Source organism: Prionailurus bengalensis, chromosome A2 (assembly GCF_016509475.1).
Source record: "Prionailurus bengalensis isolate Pbe53 chromosome A2, Fcat_Pben_1.1_paternal_pri, whole genome shotgun sequence".
NCBI lineage: Eukaryota > Metazoa > Chordata > Mammalia > Carnivora > Felidae > Prionailurus > Prionailurus bengalensis.
The window spans coordinates 94,014,420-94,035,834 of record NC_057348.1 but is presented as its reverse complement, the minus strand read 5'-3'; the positions used below and the strand labels follow the sequence as shown (position 1 = coordinate 94,035,834).

The 21,415-nt window shown below is 40.5% G+C and overlaps 1 protein-coding gene across 6 annotated transcripts in view; it reads right to left on the bottom strand.

Moving 5' to 3' along the window:
• CDK14 (cyclin dependent kinase 14) overlaps positions 1 to 21,415 on the bottom strand; it is a 605,513-nt gene that overhangs the window by 142,758 nt on the left and 441,340 nt on the right. For all 6 annotated transcript variants that reach the window (XM_043588815.1, XM_043588812.1, XM_043588813.1 and 3 more), the window contains one exon: positions 16,086 to 16,149. In XM_043588815.1, the coding sequence (XP_043444750.1) occupies positions 16,086 to 16,149 (64 nt within the window). The remainder of the gene's footprint in view (positions 1 to 16,085; positions 16,150 to 21,415) is intronic.

Below are 21,415 nucleotides of genomic sequence, written 5' to 3'. Positions count from 1 at the left end.
CTGCACAGAAGATGAGAGTTTACCCCAGACAGAGAGGGCTAAACTTGTTGCAAAATAAGGGGATTTTAAATATTTCAACTCCAAAAAAGCAGAGTGACCCAAATGGGCAGTTTAGAAATAATGTGTATGTTTGCACAACTGCAATTCAGTTTTAACACACGTGATATCCCCAAAGTACATAATGACTGAGATTTGATACAGCTCCAGTGTTATCAACCAGAGATTGTGACATGACATATTAATGCTGAACAGAACTCCACTGTCGCTGTCACCTGAGGGCTATCTCAAAATGCTGAGCAGTCACCCTCAAAAGTAGACAGAGGAGGGGCGCCTGGGTGGCGCAGTCGGTTAAGCGTCCGACTTCAGCCAGGTCACGATCTCGCGGTCCGTGAGTTCGAGCCCCGCGTCAGGCTCTGGGCTGATGGCTCAGAGCCTGGAGCCTGTTTCCGATTCTGTGTCTCCCTCTCTCTCTGCCCCTCCCCCATTCATGCTCTGTCTCTCTCTGTCCCAAAAATAAATAAACGTTGAAAAAAAAAAATTTAAAAAAAAAAAAAAAAAAAAGTAGACAGAGGAGACTGAAGCACTCTGACCCACCCTGGCTGCAGCAGATCAGCTTTTAATTCCTAACAGGGTGAGTTTTAAAATAAGTAATCTCTGAGCAACTTTCGGAAACAAACGTTCTACTATATTCATTAAATATTTTTACTTCTCATGTCTTGGCTTTTCTTTTTTTTTTTTAACGTTTATTTTTGAGACAGAGAGAGACAGAGCATGAACGGGGGAGGGGCAGAGAGAGAGAGGGAGACACAGAATCTGAAGCAGGCTCCAGGCTCCGAGCCATCAGCCCAGAGCCCGACGCAGGGCTCAAATTCACGGACCGCGAGATCGTGACCTGAGTTGAAGTCGGACGCTTAACCGACTGAGCCACCCAGGCGCCCCTGTCTTGGCTTTTCTAACACACACACAAATGTGGCTTTGTGAGTGCGTATTCCCTGATGGTCTTCAAACTATCCAACCTAAAAGTCATAGAACACTTCCCTTTCCATACACTGTTTTTCTCTAGAGAAGTAAAGTTTAACCATAAAAGTTTAATCATATGAAAGTCTACAGTGTACTATTCATAAATAAGAACATATCTCTACAGCTCTCAGAAAAGAAAGGAAAAGAAAGGTTTTGGATCTTACTCTCCATGGGTCCCCACTCACACCTCCATCTAAACTCTCCTAAGGGAGAAAGAGAGGGCACTCAGCACCTCCCCCAGGCAGTGTGAGCAATCAGGTAGTCTAACTGCTTCATTGTATGTATGAGTAAACTGAGGTTGGAAAAGTTGAGTGGCCTGAGGCCATGATGCAGGCTAGTGGCAGAAGAGGAACCAGGATTCTGCTCCCAGTCTACTTACTGTTCGTTACTGAAGAGCCGGGATACCCAAGCCTCCTATTTGATATTTAGCAAACATTTTTTGTATATTAAGTAGTTTGCAAATAGGAATTCACTTTAGTCTTCATGCCAACACTATGAGGGGGGGGCTATGGTCACCTCCATTTTACCCATAGAGAAACTGAGGTAGCAAGACACTGGGCACCATGTCCATGTGACACAGCTCACAAATAGTAGAGCTGGGATTTTTTTTAAGTTTACTTACTGAGAGAGAGAGAGAGAGAGAGAGAGAGAGAGAGAGAGAGAGAGAGACAGCATGTGTGGGGAGGGGCAGAGAGAGAGGGAGAGAGAGAATCCCAAGCAGACTCCACACCATCAGCACGAAGCCCAATGTGGGGCTTGAACTCACAAAATCATGACATCATGACCTGAGCTGAAGAGTCAGACACTTAACCAACTGGGCCACCCAGGCACCCCTGGAGCTGGGATTTGAACCCAGACAGTCTCGATGTGGAGTCCATGCTCTTAGTCACTATACCGTAACACCTTTCTGTGTCTCTGTTGGAAGAGACTTGACATTTGACCTCAACAATGCACAAAGCCAGCAGCAGCACAAAGAGATCAAAGCTTCTGTAACCAGCAATACAAAACACACACACTTCCAAGTATATGACATTCTGGAAAAGGCAAAACTACAGAGACTGTAAAAAGATCAGTGGTTGCCAGGGTTAGGGGAGAGGAAGGGAAGAGTGGGCCATGCACAGAGGACTCTTCAGGGTGAAATTATTCTATATGATACTGTAACAGTGAATACATGCCATTATACATTTGTCCAAACCCGATGAATGTACAATGTTCACCAAGAGTGAACTTTAACATAAATGATGGACTCTGGGTTATAATGATGTGCCAGGGTAGGTTCATTGATTATGACAGATTTACTACTCTCATGGGGGGCTTGTGGATAACAGGGAAGCTGGGAAGCTGTGACTTTGTGCAGACAGGGTATATATGGAAAATCTCTCTACCTTCTGCTCAGTTTTGCTGTGAACCTATAAGTGCTATAAAAAAGTCTTAAAAAAACATGCACACAAACAATACTCTCCCCACTCCCATTGCATTTTCCATATGCTGTCAGCGCATTAGCTTTTTGCCTAGAAGAGCATATCTGTCTTGTGTTCATATGAAATGCCAGACAATGTCTTCCAGGTTCTAGTACCTTGGACATAATACTTAAAAACAACAACAACAACAACAACAACCTTTTGGTGTCTCAGTTTCTCTCTATCACAGGTGGGAGTAGTGACAGTACCTACTTTGTAAATTTACTGTGAGTGTTCAATAAGGAAATGCATCTCAAGAGCTGATAAGAGTGTCTGAAGCACAATAAACATTCAATACTTGCTAGCTATTACCACTACTATCACAACTATTATTGATATGTTTGAAAAACTGACCATCTTGCATCATGAAGTTATCCCTACCCAAGGCAGACATACTGCATATTGAAAGCAATATTACTCTAGGGAGGGTAAATACTCAAGTTTTCCTGAAGTACCCCTTTTGAGGTGACAGTTAAAGAAATGAATAAAAATCACAGACACTTCAATACTTCTCTAAATCCTTACATGTAATTCTGTGATTTTTAATGCACTAGTGGAGAGCAAGGATTAGTATTCTGAGAGAATAGCGATTGTCCTTTTTAACAATCGAGAGATTATTAGTTGGATTTATAAAGCTGGTTCTAGAGGTGAAAGCGTCTGCATACATACACATGTATGTTCTTTCTTAATAATCTCCATTGCAAACATTATCATTGTCTGTCAGCTACAAAGATGTTCTGACAGCGCTGTCTCAAGGACAAGTGTAAGTGAAGGAGATTTCCTCAGGTCTTACAACTGAGCTAATTATTAGTCGTCAGTCTACATGCCTTACTTGGATATTTGGGGGTGAAATATTACTTGCATCATAAATAAATAAATAAATAAAGATCTTTCCTTTAACCTCTATACCAGGAGAAGAGTTATTATTCCATAGTCATGGATTTGTCTTGCAGGAGCCATATGATAATGGTCTGAAGAAGTTTTTAAGGGGCGCCTGGGTGGCGCAGTTGGTTAAGCGTCCGACTTCAGCCAGGTCACGATCTCACGGTCCGTGAGTTTGAGCCCCGCGTCGGGCTCTGGGCTGATGGCTCAGAGCCTTGAGCCTGTTTCCGATTCTGTGTCTCCCTCTCGCTCTGCCCCTCCCCCGTTCATGCTCTGTCTCTCTCTGTCCCAAAAATAAAAATAAACGTTGAAAAAAAAATTTAAAAAAAAAGAAGTTTTTAAAATCAACATCATTTTAAACAAATCAAGGCTGATTCACTTATTTTAGTCAGGGGTAGCTGATAAGCCTAAAAGTCATAAACCCTAGTATGGGAGATTAGATCATTATTAAGCAAATATTTCTTCTCGTCCTTCTCTTCACCGCCACTTCAGGTGTGGGGTTTGCGTCTCTGCCCCATGGATATGACATTTGGCCTGAACAATGGATGTCAGTGGTATTGACACAGTGGAGGTTTGAAATGTGTCTGTGGCGTTGTGCTCTCCCTGTCTTGTCACAGGAAGAGCACTATTTCATAGCTGCCATTCCAAGGAGGATGAGAGATGTGTGGAAAGACCAGAACCCAACCTGCATCTATCTTGGAGGAGAACCCTGCAAAAAACCAGGACAAGATCAGCTGAAACCCAGGTCACCACACAGGTATGAGCAATTAACAACTTGTCTGTGTTTGGCACTGACTTAGCAGTGTTTTTTTTTTTCTGAATCCTATCATGGCAGCATCGACTGCTGTGTGTGGTTCTGGCCCCATGCTACCTTGTGGGGCTTTCCTCACGGAGCTTCAGCTTCATGCATCTTCCTGTCTTTGGCCCTCTTTTGATGACCTCCTGAGAGAATGTACATGAAAGCATTTGGCAAACAGTCAAAAACTGTACAATGCAAATAGCATCACCAGTCAACTAGCACCTCAATGTTCTGTCATTATTCTGTGTTTCTAAGAAGTCTCAAATGCTAAAAATTTTTCACAAATTCTCAAATTACGAGCACCATACTGTTCTCTGTGCACTTGTAAAGTCCCAGGGACAGAGAAGACAAAATCCTTCCTTCATCATACCCTTGGTTCAATCACTTAGTCATGAATCTCTCACAGTTGTGTAGAATTACTGCTGAGGATGGTTAACTGTGCAAGGCTTAGACCTGTGGGGTCCCACTCCTTACCTGGAGACACAATTAACTACTCAAGGTACTGTGGTCAAAAAGAGGTTAGAGTGGGAGAGAGCCAAAACATAAGAGACTGTTAAAAACTGAGAACAAACTGAGGGTTGATGGGGGGTGGGAGGGAGGGGAGGGTGGGTGATGGGTATTGAGGAGGGCACCTTTTGGGATGAGCACTGGGTGTTGTATGGAAACCAATTTGACAATAAATTTCATATATTAAAAAAAAAAAAGGTACTGTGGTCAGACCCCACTTGCACATAGGAATCAATTTGTCTTGTTTTAGATCTAAACTTCCAATTATCTGTCTCCCTTCCTAAGATCTTGAGTTTTAAAGTTTCTGGAAACATGTTTAAAAGCTCAGGGTCAGGGTACATGGAGGACCTTTCGCAATGCATAGATTTCTAGTTATACATTTGCTGGCATTATGGTGAACAGGATAAATATAAAACATCAAAGCAACAAAGCAATAAAACAACAAAGCAGTAACATAAAACAACAAAGCAATGACAAGCGTATGGCTGGTTTATGGTAATGTGAATGGCATTATAACAACTCAAGTGTTCTATTTTTTAAAGGAGATGACAATTATTTCAGTACCTTGAAAATCATCCATATCTTCATTTGATTCTGATCTCACTTGTAGGCTAAATTTCTAGTTCTCTTCTTAGACATGATGTTAACCAAATGACACACATTGGACAGAATACAAGGATTTTAGTTCTTTGAGGGTGGGCAGTAGGATTATTAAAGAGATGGAGAAATCTTTACTTGGTGACTGGCATTCCAGACAACTTTGGTGAGATGAGGTGTGGATAATTCCCCAACTGAATTTTATGAACTTCCAAGAGTGGGAGTAATGAAACCAGTCTACTTAGGATTTCATTTCGTTTTGTTTTGTTTTGATAAGGCTGCAATCAGAAGAACTTCATTTCTCCTTGAAATTGTAATCTTATTACATTTTCTTTGACATTTTCTAGACGCTCTGCTAATTTCTATCATTATTGATGCCCTCTAGTGAAAATACATGGGAAATTCTTCAAGTAGATACAGAGAAAATAAGTACAGATAGTCCCTGCTTTGCACTGAAATGGTATTTCATAAAGGTATTTCCCCTCCACAGATCTGCCTCCTGGGGAGGAACTGAACCGTTATTTTATGTTTTTAGTGATTATCAAGATTTTGGGCTGTTTCTTATTTTTATTTTATAGCATGGGCCATTTCTATGGCTTATTTCAAAACACATCCTTGGTCATCTCTATCCCCCATGTCTATGGCATCACTGTTAACTGCTGTGACAATAATTTCCCCCAAGCTCATGCTTTCCGTTATAGATCCTTCTCAACCCAGAGCTGTAGACAAAAATTCCCAGTCAAGAGGACTTCATGCTTTTTAGGTGCAGCCCCTTTCCATCTGTGCAATAGGCCGTGCTGTTTTGTAGCCAGTGGGTCCTTTTGAAAACATAGAACATCAGCTTCCTTCTCTGCTCAAAAACCTTCCCTGCTCAGTGATTTCTTCTTAGACTTCAAATAAAATCCTAACTCCTCACCTTGGCCTTCCAGAACCCACCCCTACGAATCACCTGTGGCTTTTCATGGTCACATTTCTCCAGCCACACCAAATTGTAAGCTTTCTGCTCTCTGGTTCTCCATTAGCACATAAGCTCCACATGGAAAGAGGTTTTATCTGCTTTGCTCACAACTGTGTCTTCAGGCCCTACAGTGCTACCTGGCACGTAGTGGCGGACTTGATAAGAATCCGAACCACGACAGTATCTGAAGCACGTTACTGCTGATTGAATGTGGCCTCTCAATGTTGGCATGCTCTCCCCCACTTGGAGCGACCTGTGACCTCCCAGCATTACTGCCACAATCAGAGAGTGCGAAAAAATAAAGGCAATCTTCCCTTCCTGTCATGTTTAACCTTTTCTAAATCTTTCTCTGTGTTATAAAGTTCACTTCATTCGTAAATTTACTCATTAACTGGCTTTTTCACTATGTGACCAGAGTGGCATTTATTGGTGGGAGGAGGAACTACAAAGTTGGAGAAGATGGAGGTTGATGGTGGGTGGAGAGAGTCTAAATGTCCTAATCCTTAAGCAGACCCATGGAGTTTTTAGCAATAAAATCTGAGATAAGAGACAGATATTTGCATAATAATTTTTAAAGTCCACTTTTATAACCATCACATAGTTATACTCTTGTGCACCCAGATGTAACCTATGGTCATTACAGTTGCTATCAATCAATATTTAAAAAAAGGCATAAAAAATGATTCTTGAGATAAAGCATAAAGAGCGAGTGGGAAAAGAAATACCAGGCAGAGGACACTATATAAATGGTACAAAATATTATTTTGTAGTTACATGCCTTTAGCAGCTTAAAAGTACCTTTATATCAATTATACAGTTAGCTCAAATCTTCTTAAGGATAGGTAGAATAAAAGAAAATACAAAGTGAAAAAGAGAATGTAAAAATAGATTATCTCATTTAATTTCCATAGGACTTTGTGAGTGGGATGGAGCAGACATTATTCTTCTGCAAGAGCAAGGAAGATGTCTCTGCATGTCCACAGGGGTTCCCTGACTAAAGGTGTGGTCTCTGAAGGGCAACATCCTGGCATGAAGATGTCCTCCTTTCAATCTTCCTACACTGAATATTCCACACAACAGTTTCTGCTTTTCTCTCAACCTTCTTTTTTTTTTCAATTTCTTTTTAACGTTTATTTGTTATTGAGAGACAGAGAGAAACAGAGCGTGAGCAGGGGCGGGACGGAGAGAGAGGGAGACACAAAATCCGAAACAGGCTCCAGGCTCTGAGCTGTCAGCACAGAGCCTGACACGGGGCTCAAAATCACCAACCGTGAGATCATGACCTGAGCTGAAGTCGGTCGCTTAACTGACTGAGCCATTCAGGCGCCCCTTTCCATCACCTTCTTAAAGACTAGGGGAAAGCCAAGAATGTGAGTCAAGGCTAAGGGTCCAAACTTCCTTAGCTCTGCATTCATGAAACTGGGTAATTCCCGTAATATGTACTAAGGACTGAATATCTGAAGCTAAACATCCACAGGGGGCCTTTTGGGGTTGACAATTTATTGGAAGCACAGGGTTAAGGGCTTAAAAAGATGCCCCTCTTAGCAGGTGGAGGATGGTTCTCGTATCTATAAGAAGGTATAGATCTTCCCAAAGTGACGCAAGCCAGGGCTGAGGAAAGCCTAACAGTTCTCCCTCATACCCTTGTGTTCAGGAAAACGATTTGAAGATAGGGGTGAGAATACCAGGTTGGGAACTGGCAACCCGTGTGGGGTTGAGTTTTGATTCCACTACATCCTGGAGATGTAGCCTTGGGCAAGCCACCCAATCTCTCTGTGCTTCAGTTTCTTGTCTGTAAAATGGGATAACAGTTTTAGGGCAACAACATTATAATAACTCAGAGTTATTCTAAATACCAATTGAGGTAATACATTAAAATGCTTTGTAAATAATAAAATGCCACATAAAATGTAAGGTGTTGTCACCATGACATCCTATTTCTGAAAGAATTTATATGTTCCCTCTGGAATTAAGTCTGGATTTAGCTTTTGGGCCCCAGTCAGGCCTGTGAATAGGCAGGACTTGAGAAGTTCTTCACCCAATTATAAGTCATAGTTTCTATCTATATTTTTAGATTTCTTTTATTTCTTTTCTATTATCCTCATGCTCTGCACATACTTTTATTCATTTCTTTTTTAAAAAAGTTAAGTATAATTTACAACACAATGTTACATTAGTTTCAGGCGAATAAACATAATTCAACATCTGCATACATTATGTTGTGCTCACAAGTGTAGTGGCCTTTTGTCCCCATACAACACTTTTACAATACAATTGACTATATTCCCTGTGTTGTGTTGTGTTTTTTATTCCCATGACTTACTCATTCCATAGCTGGAAGCCTGTATCTCCCACTCCCCTTCACCCATTTTGCTCCCCCCACACTCTTGCCTCTGGCAATCATCAGTCTGCTCTCTGTATTTATGGGTCTGTTTCTGCTTTTCATTTATTCATTTGTTTTTTATTTTTATTTTTTCAAGTTTTTATTTAAATCCCAGTTTGTTAACATACAGGGTAATATTCGTTTCAGGTGTAGAAACAAATACTTGCAGGTGTATGTAGTGATTCATTACTTACATACAACACCCAGTGCCCATCACAAGTGCCTTCCTTAGTGCCCATCACCCAGTTGGCCCATAACCTTCCCGCCTCCCCTCTGGCAACCAACCCCATTTAAGTGAAATCATATGGTATTTGTCTTTCTCTGTCTGTAACTAAGTCCATATTTAAATGTTGCCTTCAAGGTCAATATGTCTGTGGGCTTAATTTTGGGCACAGAATGTTTAAAATACTACCATTCTGCAATTTGCCTCTGATGGCAAATTTTTCTTTTATTTCACTTCATTCATTGAAAAACATTCTATCTTCATCAAATTTTCCTTAATCAAACAGCTTCTTGTATTAGATAACTTTTTCAAAGGAATAATATCACTTTAGAAATGCTCTGTACTTGGGGCGCCTGGGTGGCGCAGTCGGTTAAGCGTCCGACTTCAGCCAGGTCACGATCTCGCGGTCCGGGAGTTCGAGCCCCGCGTCGGGCTCTGGGCTGATGGCTCGGAGCCTGGAGCCTGTTTCCGATTCTGTGTCTCCCTCTCTCTCTGCCCCTCCCCTGTTCATGCTCTGTCTCTCTCTGTCCCAAAAATAAATAAAAAACGTTGAAAAAAAAATTAAAAAAAAAAAAGAAATGCTCTGTACTCTAGCTTGATTTGGGAACATAGATATATTTTAATCTAAATTTTATTTCTTTTAATTTCTTATGGTCTAGCAACATTTTTTTCTTTCTGAATTTTACAGTGCTTTCCTTTTTTAAACTCCTGAATAATATTTTGTCACTAACTGAATGCTGTTTGAATGCCCCTTTTGTTGGAAGCACTTAAGAGATGAATAAAAGTATCATACGTTGAAGTCTCCATGTTATTTTGAGGCCAAACCTCTTTATACAAAGTGGTATTTGTGGTTCTATGTATTTCACTAAATCCAGAGATCAGATCCTCTCTAGTTTTCTGTTATTTTCTTTATAGACTAACTGTCAATACAACTCTCATTGGAAAAAAGTCAATGAGAAATCATGATACAGTAATTAGGGTACAGATCCAGTAGCATGATCTTCCATGGTATATGCTGGGAAAAAAAAAAGAGCACTGAAATGAAACCCAGGAAGACTTAGGGTCTACGTCCACTTTGGAAAAGCCCCTTCACATCTCTGATCTCAGGTTCCTAACCTTACAAGGGAGGCTTTAACGTCCAATTTGCTTAAATAGTACAGCACAACCAAAACAGTGCTTATGCTCCCAGCCCCGAGGGTCTTCCTCAACAGAAGGAAATTCCAAAGTCTTCTCAGCACTCCAGTCACCCACCCCGATTCCACCAGCCTGGAGAGCCTCCAATGTCTACCTATGTTCTACCCTGATTTAGGATTATCACAAACCTGCAAAGCATAAAACAACACATCAAATATGTATGCGACGTGTTTTTTAAAAACTGTAATGCTAACTGTGTCTTATATAACAAAAAATTTCAGGGATCATTTCACCGGAGACCTATAAACCATGTTGCCTCTGTCAAAGCAAAGGAGTGGTAGGCGAGGCAGGCAGGAGAAAGTGATCCTGGGATTCACGTGGGGAAGCTTCTTACTATCTCAGAGGGAAACCAAGGCACAGAGCCTTGTGTGCAAGTATCCCATTAACGTGTAACTATGAAACAAGCGAAGCGAAAATTGTCTTAGTTTTACAGTGGGCTTTTACTTTGTGTTAGGGAATGGGGCTTGGCCTCTGATGAATCTAATATAATCAGACACGAGAGAATTACTGAAGTGCTAAGAATAACCTCTTGCCTCTGAGGCTGGCCCTCAGCAAGCGTCTGAGCATGGTGATAAAAGGAGACACTCTGATGTAAGAGAGGGAGACGGAGGAGAGGAAGGAAAAAGGGGACGGAGAGATCCCTACTTTTAGACCATATACCACAGAACCACAGAACTTTTCTTTGAGGGAAAAGAAACAGGAAAGCAATAGGTTCAAAGCAACAGACTCACTTCCCACTTCTTTGAAGAGAAATTTAAATAGAAGGAAACGATGGAAAAACAGCACCTCCCACAGTTAGACTCCTTATTATATGTAACACAAACGTGTATGTATAAGTGTGTGCACGTGTGTGTTACATATTGACTTATTTATTTTATGCAGCAGTGGCCTGTCCTGGCTGCCTGGTTGCTATGGGAATAAGCAAATTCCCATAGGAGGTTAAGGAATGAGGTTGAGGAATTTGGTGTCAGCAGAAATGTTAAGAGCAGAAGAGGATATATACAGGCTGAATACTAAAGAAAAAGACCCAGATGTTACCCAATTGTTCTTTTAATATTTTGGCAATTGTTCTTAAAAATGTTTCTCTAGTTTTGCCATACTTTCCAAGGGAAAACCATGTTAAGTTCTCTCCTAAACCAAGAAGTTGAGCAGGTAACGTGGTTTTATTCATGGCACATTTTATCTCTCTCCTAGACTCCTGCCACAGTCTCCTCGCTGGTCTCCCTGCTTGTGCCTGGACCCCCATTCTCAACACAAGAGACAAGGTAATCTTAGTAAACTACAATCCAGGTCGTGTGCAGACTTGTTCAAAATCTTCCAGCACTTTCTATCTGGTTCAGAGTACATGGTGATGGAATCCTATTAGCACAGTACTTGCTGTGTCTGACCTGATTTTATACTCTCCTCTTCCCACTTTAGGACCTCTTTGTACTTGCTGTTCTGTCTGGAAAGTTCTTCCTGCAAATATTTTCGTGGCCCTCTCTCTCTCATGTCCTGGAGTAAAATGTCATCTTTTCAGCGAGGTCTTCTTTGATTACATTAAAATTTAAAATTGTGAAGTGCCCCCATTTCTTCCTCTATTTCCCTCCAGAGTACTCACTGCCACATAGTATACTATATATTTTATGTATTACATGTGTCTCCTATCTGTCAGGGATCTTGTGTGGTTTTTTTTCACTGCAATATCCCCACTCCCTAGCCACACACATGGTACTCAATAAATATTGTTGAATAAATAAAGAAATTGGACTTATTCTATAGAAGTTAACTATAAGGATAAGTTAATTAAAAAAAACAATAACAAAAAAGGCCTTTTAGGTAATCAGAGTAGAATATGTTAAAAGCAAGAGATGCAACTTTGTAGCTTTTATTCATGACCTTGATCATAGCTATAAAATAACTCATTTGAAAACAGTTTTCTTAAAAGGTACATATATAGAAATTTGTACATATATTTCTAATAGCAACTGATCTTTTAAAAAATGTAATGACTGCACTGTTCTAAACCACCATAGCTTTTGTTCTCATGAGGCAAAATTTATTCAGTTAAGCAAGTCAAGTAAGATATGAGAGTGAGAATTCTTTTCAAAATTGCTTTCTTCAATATGTAAAGAACCCATAGAAATTGATAAGAAAACAACATACAACTCAAGTGTAAATTGGGTAAAAGATATTAACTATTCACAGGAAAGGAAATTAAAGTGATCTTCAAACATATGAAAAGATGCTCAACCTCATATAAAAAGGAGAATGAAATTAAAAGTTGTGTTGAGATTCCGTTTGTCACCTAACAGACTGGCAAACTCTAAAAATTCTGTAATGGAGAAGCAGCATTCTCATATATTGCTGGTAATATATTATATTATGTATATATCTCATATATTGCTGGCCAACTGGCACCATTTCTTTGGACAGCAATTTGACAGAGTGCTCAAAATCACAATTTTGTATATGTATTGATATTTAAGCCTACCTCTGGTAATTTATCCTTCAAGATATACCTGCATGCATGCAACATATGTGTGTACATATATATATATATATACATATATATATACACACACACATATATACGTGTATATATACATATACATATATGTACAGGGTTATGATATTTATAATAGCAAAAGTCTGGAAACAACCCAAATGTCGATAAGGAGGGAATTGGTTCAATCCATACAATGGAAAACAATGCACTGGCTTCCTCTATACAATAATAGGACAAGACTTACAGGATGCATTCATGAGACAAGAAAGACCCAAAATTGTGTTTAATATTGGAAAGTAATAAAATGGGGGCCTGTGGTGGGGGCAGTGGTTCTGGGGAAGTGGGAGGATGGCAGACAGGGTTGGGAAGGCTTTGCATCTTCTTTTTCATATTATTTGATATCTTGAGTTGCTTAAATTTATTAGCTATTAAAAAATTAAGCCAAGTATGTATGATCTAGTGGCCACACTCCTTGGTAGCTGCCCAAACGAGCTGGAAGCTTATGTCCATACAAAAACCTGCACACAGGTATTTATAGCATTTTTATTCATAACTGCCAAAACTTAAAACAATTAAGGTGTCCTTCAGTAGGTGAATGGATAAGTAAACTGAAATATATCAAGATAATGGGATATTTAGCACTAAGAAGAAATCAAGCCATGAGGAAACATGAAGACAATTTCAGTGCATATTACTAAGTGAAAGAAGCCAATCTGAAAAGGCAACACCCCGTATGATTTCAACTTTATGACATTCTGGAAAAGGCAAAACTATGGAGACAATTTTAAAAAAAGTGGTGGGGCACCTGGGTGGGCTCAGTTGGTTAAGTGTCCAATTTCAGCTCAGGTCATGATCTTGCAGTTTGTGAGTTCGAGCTCCGCATTGGGCTCTGCGCTGACAGCTCACAGTCTGGAGCCTGCTTCGGATTCTGTGTCCCTCCCATCTCTCTGCCTCTTCCATACCCATGCTCTGCCCCTCTCTGTCTCTCAATAATAAATAAGCATTAAAAAATTAAAAAAAATAAAAAATAAATTTAAAAAGTGGTTGCTAGGGGTTAGGAGGTTAGGGAGGAAGGACAGGCAAAGCACAGAGGATCTTTAGGGCAGTTAAACTACTCTATAGGATACTATTATGGTGCATACATGTCATTATATATTGGTCCAAACCCACAGAACACACAACACCAACAGTGAACCCCAATGTATACTATGAACTTTGGATGATGATAATGATGTGTCAGTTTAGGTTTATCAAACTGTAACAAAAGCACCACTCTAGTGGGAGATGTTGATAATGGGTGTGTATGTGGGACAGGCATATAGGAGCAACCTTTGTACATCCTGCTCAATTTTGCTATGAGGCTAATACTGATCTAAAAAAAATCTATTAAAAGTGTATCCCTAAGGTTCAAGCTCTTTTGCTTTCCCTCTGACTTTCTAAGGCACTCTTTGGGGGTAGTATAAGGAGTTACAGAGTGGGGGGCGGGGGCAGGTAGCCCCTAGCACTGGTATTTTTCTCCTCTAGGAATGCATTTCTTCTTCCCCTGGAGGAGGAGGTCCAGGAAGTCAGAGACCAGGACTCCCCTGATGGTCTGATTGAGTTTATTTATTGAGAGAGAGACTGAGAACACAGGGGAGGGGCAGAGAGAGAGGGAAGAGAATCCCAAGCAGGCTCTGCCCTGACAGTACACAGCCCAACCTGGGGCTCTAACTCACAAACCCTGAGCTCATGACCTGAGCCAAAATCAAGAGTCGGTCTAAGCCACCCAGACGTCCCCAGGTTTACTCTTATCCACAAGCCCCAAGCTTTGCGTGGAATATCTTTCTTGTTTTCAGCACCCATGCCTTTTACCATCTAAATGTGTCCTTCTGGTTCCCTGTCACCTTTTATGTATGGTCTGTCTTGACACTTGTACATAACATTAAATAACTTAAACACACACTACCTTAATTTATCTATGTTCTACACTCGAAAAGTCATATAAAGAGTGTCTGTTTTAAACACTGAGTATAATTCAGGGCAACAAATATTTATTGAACACTAAAATACGAACTATGCACAGTCCCTGATCTCATAAAGTTCCCAATCTGTTAGCCTAACTTGCACTACATCATAGTACTTTCCAGAACACATTTAATAAATGCTTTTGTACCTTGTTGATGACGATTAATCCTAGTCACCCCAAAATAAACATATTACTCCATCTTTTCTAGTGCAGAAACTTGGCAGGCCAAAATGACTGTCTTAATTACTCCTCTCTGCATCTAACTTCACTTATTTAAAATCTTTTTGTATTCTCCTCTATTTTATTTTCCTAGGACTTGAGATTTTAGATACCAACATGGGGAAGCTAACCTTCTTTCACAGCCCACATTTGGAACATTTATAAAGAGCCGTGTTCTCAGATTCCATTAGGAACAGCTGGAGCAGTTAAAGGGTACTTCTCGCTTGGTTAAAAAAAAGAAGGAAAAAAAATCCATCTTAAATTATTAAGTTTCTATAGTCTTTCAGAACATAGAAGCTAACTTAAAATTTTCAGTAAGAGTACAAAGAGTCCTCGGGGCAGCCCAAGAAGATAGAAGAATTCTCAGCACACTGTACTTTCAGAAGAAAAATACTGAGAATAAAAATAGTTTCCTAACTCAGTCATTCTTTGGGATTGATAATTTATTCCTGATGGTTCCCAAAAAAAGGGGAAGAGGAGCAAGAGAATAAACTTGGCTCCCATAACAGAAATTATTCATAGTTCTTTTCCTCATAAAATAATGGACTATTAGATCTTCTATAAAATCCCTTTCAGGAATTTTATTGTAGGTCTGCACTTTATAATCTATGTTTTGTAACAGAGAAAAGAGAAAAAAACCCAATAATTCACACCATTGATTTTCATTAAATTTCCAATTCCAAACTTTTCATGTGTCCTATAAAAATTTTAAATTACCACGTTTCAGATTCTTTCTCTAAAGTGCAATCATTAGACCTGAAAGTTTCTTCACTGCCACCTACTGGTGAAGAAAAAAATGACAATTTATTTTAAAGGTTTGGCATTTTTCTCAGATTTTCCAGTTCAGAGGTTTAAATATTTTACACTAAAAAAAGACTGCATCCTGTCCAACAGACATTCAAAACATTTTGTATGTTAAAACTCAAACTAATTGACTGTATATCAGTAGTTTTTAAAAAACAAATCAAAATGTAAAGTTTTCGTTTTTACAATTTAATTCTTTTCCTAGTATTTTTATAAGGAATCACGCAGACCGATCATAGTACCCTGATTTAAATTTTGTTTTATAGACATGGATGTTAGTCTGATGACAAAATAGTTACATTAAGATTAGCCAGTCAACTCAAAGGAGGTACATACGGTGAAAATCTCTCATGAGGAATGCCATTAATTCCATCTTTACAGACAAATAAACTGTAAAAACAAAAGGGCACCTCCACTAATAGGCAGATACACAATGGCAAGTAACCAGGATTTTTCAAGGTATAATATATACGCTTGAGGGGGAACACGTATCTATCTACTATGCACAGAGGAAGCACTTAGTCATTTGTAATTAATGAAACATACCTGGCTTAAAATGTGGTAAAGAATGAACTCCAGGCCACGTGTCCTCATTTGGCGTTCCGAGAACCTGGTAGAGAGCAGGAAATTGTGGAAACAGACTTATTATTTCCAAAGCACTCAAAACTCTCCAGTGTAGAAAAACAGTACACTACATATGATGAAACTCGATTTTTTTCCATGATCGTGTGCCAGGGATTTTATTTCAGTACAAACAAACCCCAAACTAAAAACTAAAGAGCCACCCAAGATGAATGTCTGCATTTGAACAAATGCAGCTGAACACAGTAAGCTTAATCTGTTGTGTTTTATCAACTCCAAACTTACTGGGTAGGCTAAGGACTCAAATGATAATTTATTAGCTCCACAGAGCTGAACACAGTATGTGTATGTGCCTCATGATTCCTGCATGAGCTTTTGTCCTTCACTCCAGTATCAGATGTCTGATCATTTAACAGTTGTAAGAATTCTGTCATTTCTTCCCCCAAATCCTCTGTCTAAGCATCACAATGTTTCAAAGAAGCAGGACAGACAGCTTGGGACACTCATTCTCTAATGGCCATATTGCTCATTTCAGTTAACATGTTTATGTGGCTTAGGATTTCCTCATCCCCAAATACGGCCCTCCCTACACATGTTCCTCTCTTCATCCACATTTTCACCTTCTTTCTCCATCTATTTTTCTATCACCACGATGTTTGATCTGGCTGAAGGGCAATTGCTGCTCACATAAAACTGGGTTCGCTCCATGTGAACATTCAGGTCGACCAGTGGTTGCTGTTACACTCCATGATCACGGTAAATCACAGATTGAGAACAGTGGAGTTGGAGGGTTAGGAGCTCACCCCTGGAGACAGATTTCTTGGGTTCAATTCCTTGCTCCCCTACTTACTAGTCATGTGATCATGGGCAAGAAATAGCCTCACAGAGGTTCCTCACTGAACTGAACTTTCAGTTTCCTCCTTTGTAAACTGGGGATGACAACATCTACCTCGTTTGTGGCGAGAGCACTACCCGGCATGAGTAAGCACTATGTAAGTACTAGATATATTACTCAAAGTACCCCAGAAAACAGGGTCAGGTCAGGGAGGCACTGGCCATGGGGGAGAATATAGTGACCACCTCCATGTTCAGGGGAGTCAGTGCCACATGCTGTATGTTAACTCAAACTATGATGGACCAACATGAACAATGTAACAGGTTAGGAAGGGCAAGAGATAAAGCCAGAAGCTGGCGAAAGAGGAGGAATGACAGAGATCATGGAAGGAAATTAAGATATTCTACTTTATCTGAGGACTAGCATGTACTCCTAGGCAATAAGGAAATACAGAGCTCTGATTATTTATGTATTTATTTAGTAGGGGACAGGGCTGTCATGTCAAAGGGTGGCGCACATACAGTGAGTGTTTCACTCACCGCTTCCTACTCTAGTGAATCAGGATTAAATACATTATTACGTTCCCCCACAGAAACACTGAATCTGGGTTCTGGAATGAGATAATATTATTCTTTTTAACTGTAACTGGTTAATTTTTGCAAGCACCAAACAAGAGTAACATCAATAGGCACATCTACACAAAGAAAGCCACACTATGGATGGGCTGGGTGGGCGGTGGGGAGACAGTCAAGAGGGCTGGGGGTGGGGGGGGAGTGGTTGTAAGATAGGAAAGGAAACAAAGACACCATGTCTGACACGAACTACTGCAGTAACAGTGTCTGCAAAAGGCACTTCCTCTTCTTTTCAAAAAATTTATTTTTTATTAAAAAATTTTTTTTAAGTATTTTAATATATTTATTCATTTTGAAAGAGAGAGAGCATGGGAGGGGCAGAGAGAGAGGCAGAGGGAGAGAACCCCAAGCAGGTCTCCTCACTGTCAGCACAGAGCCTGATATAGGGCTCAAACTCATGAACCAATGAGATTATGACTTGGGCTGAAATCAAGAGCGAGATGCTTAACCAACTGAGTCACCAGGTGCCCCAGTACTTCTCCCCTTTTTCCCCCACTAATTCCAACTATTATTTCAAGACAGGGAGACAACCAGTGCACACAGCTCATCTGAGTGATGCTCCACTTTGAGCTTCCACTAAAATCTGCAAGAAAGTCGTGAAGGACGTTAGCAACTAAAGGGAGGAACTTTCAGCTCAAAACCATGATTTGATCACAACCAATCCATCACATATGACACAGATCCTCTAATGGTTTTAAAAGCAACAGAAAATCCAGCCAGAACTTGAACCTTTTTCTCTCACTCTTAGTAAAGATAGGGGTATGACCCTGACTATACCTGTTTCTACAAAACCTGTTTGTGTTACCAAAACCTCTTCATAGGCACTATTCCTGTCCATACCCAGTGTTCTGTTTCAAAGTGATTATCAAATATTATGGCTGTCTCATAAAAGTCATCTGCAAAGAGAAAATCCGTAAGACTTTTAAAAAATTATTATTATAGTGCTGACTGATGAGACTACACACCTCAATTTCTTCCTGCCTACAACTCCTGGGCCATTTGCACAAGAAATACAATGTGGACAGAAAGTGGGCAAAGGAAAACAAGAGTTAAAAATCAGTCTTGCTTCCTGTGAAAGCCTTTTTGGGAAGGCAATCTAGGTTAAAGGTATGGTTACAGATGAAAAGCTATGTGTGCTCGGAAGAAAGTGGGTGTATGTTGTCTCTGATGTCAGATTTTCATTTATATTAGTTGACTAAGACACTTTTTGTTAAAGTTTATTTGTTCAGTTTGAGAGAGAGAGAGAGAGAGAGAGAGAGAGAGATAAAGAGAGAGAGAGAGACCGACCAGAGGAGGGGGAGAGAGAGAATCCCAAGTAGGCTCTGGGCTGTCAGTGCAGAGCCTGATGTAAGACTTGATCTCATGACCATGAGACATGACCTGAGCTGAAACCAAGAGTCAGACGCTTAACCATCTCCGCCACCCAGGTGCCCACCAAGACACTTTTAAGTTAGAAAAAGAGGTATTCTCTAAAAGTAAAAAGTAATCTTTTGCAAATACAGTGCAGAAGAAAATAGCACCATCAACATTTCAGATGTGGTCCCACATCTGTAAATAGGCAGATTGATAAGGTCTGAGGGGCTTTCAGTTTTCAAATGACAGACATGCCATACGTTAAAAAGTCTTCTACATAGTCATTTAAGCAGCTTCCCCTGAAATCTGTGCCTGTGGCTGGTACATTGCCCTGTTCCTTCATTGGTTCATCTCTTCACAGGCTAACATTTCCTGTGTTCATCACAGAAGACAGAAGGATGAGACTGGGGCTCTGCCTGGAGTCTGCCTCCAGTGAGGCAGCTGAACTGGGGCAACAATGGGCTGCCTTCAACACAAGTGCTTTCTCAGAAGTTTGGGGAGAGGGAGGTGACAGTCCAGAGTGGAGGTGTGCCTGAGTCCCCCTGGGGCCAGGGAGAAAAGCGACATGGGAACATTGAGTATTGGTTGGCCAAGTACAGAGAAGGGGCATAGGGGCAGGGGATGGGGACAGCAGAGGACTCTGGTTATAAGGAAAGGCTGTGTCAAAATACTTTCAGTTCTCCAAATTCTCATGCTGCTCGTGCCTCCATGCCTTCTCACAGTGGCTTCTTCTTCTGGAATGCCCTGCCGACCACTGGCCAGGTTAACTCCTACTTCTTTTTCTAGCTTCAGCTCATGGGCTCATGAAAGACTTTCTGGCATTTTGGGTCCACGTTGCATGCTGTGATCCTTGTGATAGCTGAGGGTTTTGTTCAGTCTCCTTACATGGCCTACTCGCGGCCTTACAATTGTTAGATTACTGGTCTATCTCCGCACTGCACAGTAGACATCAGAGTGGAGAGAGCAGTATTCATCTTTAGATCCCTAGTGTCTACTATGTGCCTGGCACCAAATATGCACTCAGTAAATGCTGACCGAATGAGTGAATGGCGTGTCTGGGCTACAGAGTGAAGTCTGGTGTCACTGGACTGTTGGCTGGGTTATGGAATGGGAAGCTAGGGCCAGATACCGAATAAATGGGGCCTGCATTTTATCTCAGTCTCAGGTTTTTTTCAGACTGCAGGTCACATGACCCCTGGCGGGCGGGGGGGGGGGGCTGTAAATTTCATGCAGTGTTGACATCAGCATTTTTATAAAGATGAAAACAACAGATAATATCAGAAGGTAACAACGTATATGTTAAAGATGCATGTTGTTTTATGAAACTTATTCATGTTATATCTGTGCACGTATATGTATATGTGTGCGTTGTGAGTCATGATGTAAAATGTACTTGTTACCACTTAAGAGCCATTTTATAGGGAATAAGAAGCTATTAGTTAAAAATCAAGAATGTAGGTGATAAAGCAGGTTTGGGGGTGAGGGAAATGAGTTTAATTCTGACCTTATTAAATGGTAGAAAGGTCTGCAGATCAAGATAGGGATGTGTAAAGAGCTGCTGGAAATACAGATACAGATCTCAGGAGAGGGATTAAAATCGAGAAAAACATGTGGAACTCTTTAGCATATTTATGGTAATAGAAAGTAAATGCCAAACTATAAGCTACAAAATGGTCTTACTTCCCTATATTCATGCATACACAGTTTCCAGAAGGGTGTCTCTGTGATTTCCTGGACTTTTAACATCTGTTAAGAAAAACAAGGGACAATCTCACCTTCTCAGTAGAGGCTTATACTGTCTGACCCTGATGAACTATGATTTAATGACCCCAAACTTAACTCTTCTGGGCTTACTTATACACTGACGGGTCCAGCATAGATCCCACCCATCACGTTGGCCTCTATGATGAGCAGAGGAAGATGCTGAGAAAAAAGAGGGTCTCTCTGCTGAAATACCTACTTTATAAGTAACAGAAGAAAAGCAGATTCTAAAGTTCAAAAGCTAAGAGCTCAAGAACTAGTGCTTGTCAGAAATACTTACTTACCCTTCCAAATTTTTAACAGTTCCACAAATTCCCACATTTCCCAGTTTCTGCTTTTGTATAGATCCCAGGGCTGCTAAAAATGGGTCCACAGGTTTTTCCTGAAGAACACCCAGGGTTTATGCAGAACAAGGACTGTTAATGATTTTCCTGGCCAAGAGGTCAGAGGAGTCTTTCACAGAGACTCTGGCACAGAGGAACTCTGGCCAATCAGGATAAATCTGGCCAACCAACTCTGGCCAATCAAGATAAAACTGGCTCACACAACATCTCTAAAATAACAAGTGCTTCACAGCTGTCCTACTTTAGGTTCTGGAAGATTTTTTTCCTAATGTTTGTTTATTTGAGAGAGAGAGAGAGAGATGGAACACAAGTGTGGGAGGGGCAGAGAGAGAGGGAAACAGAATCAGAAGCAGGTTCCAGGCTCTGAGC